This window comes from Xyrauchen texanus, chromosome 22 (genome assembly GCF_025860055.1).
Source record: "Xyrauchen texanus isolate HMW12.3.18 chromosome 22, RBS_HiC_50CHRs, whole genome shotgun sequence".
In the NCBI taxonomy this organism is placed as follows: Eukaryota; Metazoa; Chordata; class Actinopteri; order Cypriniformes; family Catostomidae; genus Xyrauchen; species Xyrauchen texanus.
The window spans coordinates 39,956,356-39,966,616 of record NC_068297.1 but is presented as its reverse complement, the minus strand read 5'-3'; the positions used below and the strand labels follow the sequence as shown (position 1 = coordinate 39,966,616).

General features: G+C 36.5%; 1 protein-coding gene across 1 annotated transcript; it reads right to left on the bottom strand.

Annotated features, from left to right (window-relative positions):
* Positions 1-1,152: 1,152 nt before the first annotated feature.
* LOC127662861 (ornithine decarboxylase-like) lies at positions 1,153-7,447 on the bottom strand. Its single transcript, XM_052154242.1, has 11 exons — positions 7,286-7,447; positions 6,381-6,515; positions 6,095-6,228; positions 5,131-5,304; positions 4,846-5,018; positions 3,504-3,720; positions 3,337-3,420; positions 3,083-3,245; positions 2,884-2,999; positions 2,004-2,218; positions 1,153-1,899 (listed from the first exon to the last, which is right to left on the bottom strand). The coding sequence occupies exons 3-11, from the start codon at positions 6,194-6,196 to the stop codon at positions 1,764-1,766; spliced, it is 1,380 nt and encodes a 459-aa protein (XP_052010202.1). The 5' UTR covers positions 6,197-6,228; positions 6,381-6,515; positions 7,286-7,447; the 3' UTR covers positions 1,153-1,763.
* Between the last annotated feature and the right edge of the window lie 2,814 nt (positions 7,448-10,261).

Here is a 10,261-nt window from a genome sequence, read left to right as displayed (position 1 = left end):
ATATATATATATATCACAAGATAGATAGACGTTGGAGATGCAATGTACATGCTGACGGGCACATTCTTTCATGCCCTTCTTTCAATTTCGAACAATTAACCAAATTTGCTTTGTGAAGATAAAAATATGACTAAACATTGTCAGTCTGTAATTGATTTTATTTCAGTTTAACTGTAGAAACCTACAGTATACAGATTACTTTTAGGTTGCTTTTATGTGCTTTTGGTGCTTCAGATTTCTGGTACCAATTCACTTGCATACACATTCACCTACAGAGCTCAAATATTCTTCTAAAAGGCTTCTCTTGTATTCAGCAGAAGAAAGTCATACACATCTGGGATGGCATGAGGGTGAGTAAATGATGTGAGAATTTCATTTTTTGTTTGAAATGTTCCATTAAGTAAAAGTTATGCTACTGAAGAAATAATTAACTGAAGTCTTAGAAGCACTTAAAAATATGACTCAAGAGTAAATAAGTAGTTTGCTGAAATGTACTAAAGTAAATACTTATATAATTATATTAAATGTACTATATCAGCATGATCACACAGGAAGTCTGGATGCTGTTTCCGAGAGTTCCAGTACCCTAGGTTCAGCCACAGCTCGCCAACAAGCACCATCGTTTATCTGATATTTTTCGCTTCAGCTCCAGAGTGTTCTACCCTCACAACTCGTTTTTGCCCTGCATGGACATTACACCCAGAAAATGGAGCTCACAGAAGTTGTTTATATAGCATCAATATCTCAGTTTTGGAGGTCTCGCCTTCATTTGTAGATCTCCAGGCTGCAGCGTCAACAAACATGAGCACTAATATGATCTACTTCCATGTTTTGTCATTGTTGAACGAGCACATATTCTGATAAGAGTAAATGTGCTGTAATCAATTTTTGGAATATCACACAAACTGTATGTACGATTCAGATATTACTGAAATACATTTCATGTGAAATCACCACAGTGTCTGGCAGACATAGAAACAGCATGGAGAGCAGCCGGTGCATTTTTATCCAATCAGAAACACTGTCCGTTAATATTTTTGGAGCTGTGCTCATGAACAATATAAAAACAATAGCAATGGAATGTTCATGCATTGTTGAATACTGAAAGGATTCTAAAATATGAAATCAAAGACAAGACACAACAGTTTACAGCTACATTTTATTTATATAAAAAAATACAAAACTTAAAAAAAGTTTCCATAGGAAAGCGATATGAATGCAATCCCAACTCTTTTGTATCCATTTGCAAATGCTTTAATGCCTTACATATTTCTTGTCAACTATATTATTAGAATAAAGTTACTACTCAAGTATCAATCAGAAATGGTCATTAAGGAGAAAATCTGTATGTCATGTTAAGTGAGACAGCACCCATTTCAGGAAGTGTTCTCCCAAAAATGTCACTTCTATTCAGATGTTAGAGGAAGTCAGTTCAGGAATGGATCTTCATTAACCACGCAAGTGGACATAAATGTTTAGCTCCCTTATTTCCTCCAGTCAAGTATCTGACTTCAAATAACAAATATTTAAACAAAAAAGTAAAACAAAACGGAAATAAAAGAACTTGGAAAAGTCACAGCGCCGCAAGCCATAATGTGTGTCTAATAGATCTGAGAGTTTGCAACTTAAAAACAGCAGTTTTGCCTTTTTGTTTTAAATAAAACCCATATTTGCATACGGTGGACATCAAGGTTTTGGTGAAAAATATAAGACAAACAGCTGTCTGAATGAGAACTGAACAGGCTCTAGCAGTGGTCGTATGGTTACAGCACTTGAGTTGGGCAGGGTTTGGCTGGCACATCTAGGCTGCTCTCATGGCTGCAGTGGGATGGCATGTTTCCAGTGCACTGCTCCTCTGGAGAGGGTAATCCCTGGGCACAGATCTGCTGCATGCATTTCCTGTAATGAAACGGGGTGTCAATAAGTTCAGTCAGTCAAACAGAACCTTCAAAAAGCACAAGGAAAATCCCACAAGAACAACATGCAAGAATTAAATCTCTCACCAGGCTGCTCGGGACATGATGTAATGAATATCAGGTTTCTGGAAGCCATTGAAAGTGGAGGATGCGGCCACGGTGTAGGCACCCATGTTCTCGAACAGCAGCCATTCGCCCACTTGCATGTCTGGAAGGCTGCACTGCTCCACAATGCGATCGAGACCGTCACAGGTTGGACCCCAAATACTGCATGGGTACATACGCTCATCAGGCTTGGGTTTCTACAAGAGAGTAGTTAAGGGTAAATATTAGTGAAAAACAGTGCCTTTTTGTCACTTTATTCAACAAAGGCTATGTTAAGAAAAGAATACTACATAGGGAGTATAATAGTGGTCAACTGAGAGTACATTTTGCAGATACGATATCTAAGGTGGTGGCAAAGGCCAAAAATGGATTAATTGGTGATTTATAGAATGTTTGGAGCATAACACGGGACTATAAACAAGCCCAAAAAACGTGGACTCTTATTTTGAAATGACGAAGTTACAATGCTCTCTTTTTAAGTATTTCCCAAATTAAGCTTTTTAATCACCAATAAATTCTCCAGATTAAGGATTTTGTATATAAATGTATGACCAAATTAGTTTTTGTATTTATTTATTGTTCACAGTATATGAAGTTGGAGACACTATGTATGTGCTGACAGGGCCGTTTCCATAGTCACATTTTTGTTTGTACGGCCTCAATTTTCACACCAATTTCAATTTTGAACACTTAATACATCTAATCCATATAACCAACTTTCCATTGAAGGGAGTCAGTAATTGTTTTAACTACCGAATAGTCGTAAAACCGATATATCTGTCTACCTCTACATAGAATACATGCTATATACACTGCAGAAATAGTAACAGTAATTCTGTATCTTGCAAGAAAACATCCGTACCTTGTGCAGAATGGGCAAGACATGGGCATGATCATATAGAATGCAGTTGAAGGAACCATAGACGCCATCATTCACATAATACATTAGGGTTCTGTCATTGGCCCTATCCTCCTCTTCTGTAAGTGGAAAAAAATAAGAGTGTCAGAGAATAAATCTTAACATATTACAAACAAACATGGTTTTGGCTGTTTTCATATACCGTCAGAGGCTGACTGCTCCATCATGATGACCTTTTTGGCAATGATGTTGACTGCCAAAGTGTATGCGGACGCAACATAGTAGCGGCCGGGTTCAGCAATGACCCTCACGCCAGAGTCAGCAGGGAAATATTTATCCAGTGCAGGGTTGATTACAGCAGCAATCTGCCAATAAAAACAAAACATTTAATGTCTTTAAAAATCTCACATAAAAAGAAAACTACAAAGTGTGAGAATAAAAGATAAATAAACTTACCTCTTCAAATTTCAGTTTGGTATCATCAGAGCCTGGAAAACCTCCACCAATATCAAGCAACGTCATGTTGTATCCCAGCTCCACCTGGTGGACAATAACATTTTCAGATTATGATATAATAGCACACATTTTTGACAGTATAGTTTTTACGGTTTATGGTCTCTTACCCCCATGTCAAACACACAGCGGGCATCTGAGATGGCCTGGCTGTATGTCTCGGGATCAGTACATCCGCTGCCCACATGGAAACTGACTCCAATCACATCCAGTCCCAGCTCCTTCGCCCTCTCCAGCAACAGCCGACTACTCTTTAATGTGGCTCCAAACTTCACGCTTAATCTGCACACCGCCTTGGAGTCATCAGTGGCGATACGGAGAACCAGTCTGCAAAAAAAACAAACACAGAAACTGGTCAGCAAACCGAAATCATGGCCTGTAAGTGTGAAAATCAAGAAAGCTGTCAAAACCACGTCCAGGTCATATTTCACACATAGACCAAGAGGAATTAAGAAATTGTTTTTCGTTTCAAGACAACAGTGCTTATTTTAGGACCATGATGACATTTGGCATTTTTGATATTTTTTCAACAATTAAGCACATTTAACCTCTATCATTCTCATTACGTTCCATTTTAAATTAGCGCTGTCAATTGGTTAAATTTAATCAAATAACATAACATGGTGATTAAATAATCAAATTAATTGCAATTAACCGTATATCAATAATAGCTGAGAAAGGCCCCTAAAAAAAGACAATTCAATTTAAACACATAATAAAAAAATTATATATATTAAATATTATTATAATTTAGATTTAAATATATTGCATTACTGTGGCAGACGAGTAAAAAATTGATTAGATGATACAAAAAGTGTCTTTAGAAGTCAATCTATTGTTAGTTTTATTCCCATGCCATTGAACAAGCCTAGTCAACAGCAATCCATTTTGCAGTTGAGTTTGTCAACCTGTTCCGTTCTCACTGGACTCAATCTCGCTGTGCCCTTTTTAATTTATGAAGATATACAACAGACTGAAGCTTTGAGCGTTTTGCTGTTTTGGACATCATAAATGTCATGTTTCTAAGATGCGGCAAAGTTAAAAGTAGTTGGAAATAGTGTCTCGAGATCCCTGCATTCTTTTGTGCTTCATCCAGCAGTTAGAATCGCGGCTCTCACTCTGTCGCTGTGCTGCTTGTGAGGTTTATTGAGGTGTGCCGACTGCCCCTGCTGACGCGGCTCAAAAACACTAAAACAAAGTTACATGTACTTAAAGCTTGAACATTTCTGATGGCAGGAATTTACGTGCGGGTCAGGAGAAATTATTTGCCAATATGTTTTATGCCTTTTACTATAATATAATTAATCACATTAAATTAACAGTCCTGTATTAAATTGTAAATTATTCATAGATATATCTTGGTTTTACAGCTTTTTTTTTTTGTCCGATTTTTGTGTGAAATGTGAACTGGGCACCTTTTTGTTTCACCGATAATTCTGTTAATTTACTCACTTGGCATTGTCGTGGCATCGTGCCACCTTCATGAGCTCCACTTCACTGTCAAATGTCATCATCTGCACTCCATGAGCAGAGGCATATTTGATCTGAGACACCTGCTTGCAGGGGTTGGCATAGATGATCCTACTCGCTTCCACGCCCACAGACTGCACGATCTGGATCTCCGTCTGAGAGGATAGGATTAGAGACTCAGGTTAAAACAGGTTAAGAGCCAGTAATCATACTTACAGTTTGGTGTTGATGTCATTTATTCACTGAGACCAACAATCGAGCACATACCTTGCTAGCGCAGTCAAATCCAGCTCCAAGAGTTGCCAGTGTCGTGACGACAGCCCTGCTGTCGTTGCACTTTACTGCATAGAACGGCATGACGCGGGGCAAAACACGCACCCACCGGAGGTGCTTCTTCAGGACGTCACCCAGGTCGGCCACATAAAAGGCATCTTTGTCATCCTAAAGGAACAACACATAAGCATGTGATCACAATTGAAAAGATATTAAAAATGCTACAATACAATGAGTTTATTTTAATCAACAAGGTTTGGTGTCTCTTCCTCAATTTGGACTAGATTCAATATAGTCAAGGTGGTTTTATCAAACAAAACAAGCATATTTTGGCACCATTGCAAAATCTCATCCTTCACAAGTGGTTTTAAAAAAAATATTGTTTACAAATAATTGACTTTTAGAATGTCTATAAATATATCCATTGAATAACTCATATCTAGAAATTAAGTTGTTACAACTTTGTCTTATAGAGATCAACCAATGCATGGAGCACTGAAGCCATCTACTGGCCATAGTTGTCATTTCATATAATTGTTATTTTAATTCCAGCAGATGTCACCAGAGACCCCCAATACAAGACATGTTTTGACAATCTTTAAATTTATTGAAAAGGTTTTTATGAAAGTGAAGATATAATAAAATCTATTATTTTATATGAACCTGGAGTAATTTAGAGTTTAAAAATGTAAAATAAATACAATGAAAAAAAAAAAAAAAAAAAAAAAACACAAAATAAATGCATGCCTTAAGTGTTTTTACTTTAGTGAAGATAGTGTTATTACATTTCTTTAAAATGTACATTAAGGGTCAAATGTGACCCTAACCGATGGAAAGGGGTTCTCTATTGATAAGCAAACAAGGGTTAAAAGCAGTATGAACTTAGCTACAACATTAAGAATACCAACAGATGCAATGTGTGGGGGTGGGTCGATGGTATAACACAAAACAAACTTACAGATAGTGATGACTCATTGATATTCTGTTCCACAATATCACGTGCACAGAAGCCCTCCTCCAGGAAGGTAAATTCAAAGTCTGCTCCAGTCAGTGTGGTCATCGTATTAGTTCAAGATTTGATTGCAAAAGAAACTGTTGATAACATTGAAAGAGATGTTACAACATGTATAATACAATTACAGCAGCAGCAACTAAACAAGGAAATATTTATGTAGTGGCGGTACTGTTTTATAGCCCAAATGTTCTGGACTGATTCATGGAAATCTGGAATGACAGGGACTCACCGGATCACAGGAAGAGATGGAATTATAGGACTGCTAAAAGAAGTCCAGAAGCCAAGGCGGTTCACCAGTGAAGTTAAATCCTTTCAGATAAGCCTCAAGGCCAGGGCCAGTGTGTACTTCTCTCAAGCAAGAATTCTGAAAGGATGAATTACAGTAAAATTATGAACGTCATATTATTTAAAGTGCAACACTGCATTACTTAAAAATATAGGAAATATGTACAAACGTCCATAGTAAGGCATTCATCGTAATGATCGCTTTCCTGCCAAATTAGGTAATGGTTTCACAAAAGCAGCTGGAACCGACACACATTTTGAACACATTTGCACTGCAGCCGGGCATTTACGCAAAGCCGGCAGAATTAGTCCCTCCCCTACTAAGAGCGCGACTGCACTAGTTACCCAATAAGGAAATAACAGGCATTCCTATCAGCCAATCACTGATCGAATCGAGCCGGCATCTGCTTTCAGCTCAACCAATAGAACGCGCTCATTCAGACACGTGAGGCTCTGCGGCGTGAGCGTACTGACTTTCAGTATAGAATAACGGTCGGATTTGACCAAAGATTCCAGAAATATCGAGTATTTGAACAGCTCATCAATTGTTTACATAGCCGGTAACGGAAAGTGAATTCTATAGTACGATATTTTCAAAGCTGAAGTTAAAAATGCGTTGGATAGTGTGACACTGGCCACGTTGACTCACACTGACGAGGCCAACATTTTTAACATACGACACTTTTACACAAGCAATAAAATACAACTATAAAAAGAGAAATACAATTAAACTAAACTCTACGAAAACACACGCGAATTAACTGGTTTCTTCAATTATTTGCGTATGTATTAGATTGTCGAACCCAACATAACGGAACAGATAACTCTGAATAATATCGCAAGACTCACCTTAAAACGCATTTACAAAGACTTTTCCCATTAGACCAGAATGGCGGAAATGAAGGGCGACGGTTTCTCCTTGCAAACGGACGGTTCGGTGATCTACAAACACAAGTTCAGACTCTGAGCAAAAGCGGTATATATAGTGACGTGGTATCCATGGTGACGTACTAGCTGAAACCGGCTTCTTCTGAATGAGCGAACCGGTTTATTCTTGTTACGGGCCTCACGCGTCTGTGTCTGTCTGGGACAGTTGAATAAAGAACAGTTTTCCCGCGTCTGAAACAAAATGATTCACATTTTATATTTAGGAACAATAACCATGTTGAGATTTTTTGATGAGGTAGAAAGCTAGAATAAACAACTTCACAATTGTAAAATATAAAAACTTGAAATAAATATTTACAGGGACTTATGTTTGCCCAAACAAATTCCCAACTTAACATTTTTTGTTGAATGGAATAGTTTAAAATGTGTGTTGTTTTCACTTGTACCCCCTACCAAGTTTTTGTAATATATATATATATACATAAGGGGAAAAGAAGGGAAAAGAAAAAAGAAATAAATATATAAAATAAATAAAAATAAATATCATATTTATACATAAGTTATAGGTCAGGAAAGCTCTCATTATAGCATTTAAGAAATGAGAAAAAAAAAAGTTCTGCAAATCTAAGTTTTAATATAAACTTTCCTTCAAGAATGGAAAAATGTATAGTGATTTCCAGAGATTTGTTTTTGTTTTCATAATAACAAATAATGTCTTTAAGATTCAAACTGCCAAGTGTAGATGAGATGCTGTCATGTTGTGCTGAATGCAGCTAGTGGGGTGAAAGGTGGTAATGATTCTTTTTCCAGTGAGGCACTTGCAATGGAAGTGAACAGGGCCAATATTGAATGTTAAAATACTCACTGCTTCAAAAGTTTAGCCACAAGAAATAAACAATATGAGTGTAAATGTGATTTTAGTGTGATAAATCACTTTCTACCCTTTTCTGTGTCAGGTTATAAACAATTTTTTCTTCGTTGCCATGACGACATAATGCTGTAAACCCTAAAATGACCATAAAAAGGATAATTTAAACAACTTTACAGTTCAAATGATACATGAGTTTTAACAGTAGAAGTAATGTAAGTTATTTAATAAAATTATAAGCTTCACATTTCTGCCTTTAAACCCTCTAAAATTGGCCCCATTCAATTTTACATTGTAAGTGTCTCACTGTAACTTTTTTGTTCTTTTTTTAAAGAAAAAGTAGGAATGAGTCAAATTATATAATTTTATTTTTGTGGTAATTCATTTTATGCCGCAAATACTGTTGATTGAGCTTAACTTGTATTGAAACTGGAATATTCCTTCAAGTGCACATACATGTTAATATATCCATTTATATATATATATGTAAATATAAATACAGGCTTAAATATTGAAAAAGAAAAAATACAAATAAACGTAGTGTTCTAGTGTTCACTGATTTTTTAGTGTTCTAATTGGTCCAATGCAGATAAGCTGATGTAATTTTGTGGAGTGTTTGGCCCTCTCATTTCAGTGCCTTTTGTAACTTTTCCTTCCTTGTAATTGGGCCATCTGGTTCTAGTTGCTTCACTTTCATGGCAGCCACATCCGATCATAATGCAGGACCCTGCTGAAGATCCCAAAATGGATGTTTCCTCACCTTTTGCATAAACGTCCACTTCCGTCTTTTATCTTTGTTTTGCACACGTTGTTGTCATCCTGCCAGATGTCATGATATATACACTAAACCTAAATATATCAGTCATAAAACTGTCCTGTAATTAAAGGAGAAGACTAATCATGCTTGTATCCTGTGCACAAGGCAGAAAAGATGCATGCAGTGCAGAAGAAATCATATTAGCCTCTAAAATACATGATACTTATATAGAAACGCCGATCCAGTCAGGCTCAGAAGAATTTGAACATGGATTTGCAAGCAATAAAATTGCTTTAAATTTTGTAATATACCATACAAGGTCATTTGATTATGATAAGTTATACATTTTTTGTCATTTATTGGTCAACTCAGACATTCCATTCGCAATTTCCTCTATAACTACATCACAAAAACATTGATTATTTTAGTATCTGACTATTAGGCAACATATTATATTGTTGAATTTTGTGAGAATGTTGTAATTACATTTCATGATGGCCATTCAGTTGGCCACTAGCCAATATGCGGTTATCTTTATTATGTGTGCTGTATTTCACACAAATTTTATGCAGTCAAATAACTTCACTTAACATTAGCAATCATCTGTACACATGTAAATGTCATACAAATTCATATTGCACAGTGAGTGTCCCACAAATCAACCTTATTACTATTGCGAGGTTCAGACTTCTATTTTGACCATGAAAAATCTGATCCTACAACCATTTCGAAATTAACTGAGCTATTAATTGTTATTTTAAGAGTCCATTCTAGACCATCTAAATGATTGTTGGACACATTTACAGTAATAAATCAACAATACTAAACATTAATGAATTTTTTCCCCCTATCATTTAAGAGTCAATTGGGAAAGTGTCCTGTAGACGTCTGTATTTCCATTCTCTTGGCTCCCCTAACTTGAGGATCTCTATGATCCATGAAGTTTACATCTCTGTAGTGGTGGTACATATGCTTCCCAGATGCAAATGAGCCAGTCCGACCTTCTCAAATTCATTGACTTGCTCTTAATGTGTTGCCAGACAGATCTTTCCAGTCTTTTTCTTACAGAGGTCAACTGGTACATGAGGTCACTTTTTTATTACTAGCCTCAAACACCACAAACCACATCACCCCCATTTTACTCTTTAAAGGGCTCCAGACAACTTTTCAAGTGGCCATATTTTCCACCCTTATCAAGATGTTGAGATTTTAATGAGGTTTTCATGTATTTTCCTTGCCATTAAATGGGGAGAGGTTATGCAATGGAAGAATAGAAGAATCCTTTATTTTGGTCACACATTATACACACAGT

What these genes read in the sequence shown, in the direction of transcription:
- LOC127662861 (XM_052154242.1), bottom strand. Translation starts at nt 6,196, where the DNA reads ATGACCACACTGACTGGAGCAGACTTTGAATTTACCTTCCTGGAGGAG. An exon ending in TCTTGCCCATTCTGCACAAG is followed by an intron (nt 2,219 to 2,883) that starts GTACGGATGTTT and finishes ACTCTCTTGTAG; the next exon opens with AAACCCAAGCCTGATGAGCG. An exon ending in ATCATGTCCCGAGCAGCCTG is followed by an intron (nt 1,900 to 2,003) that starts GTGAGAGATTTA and finishes GTTTCATTACAG; the next exon opens with GAAATGCATGCAGCAGATCT.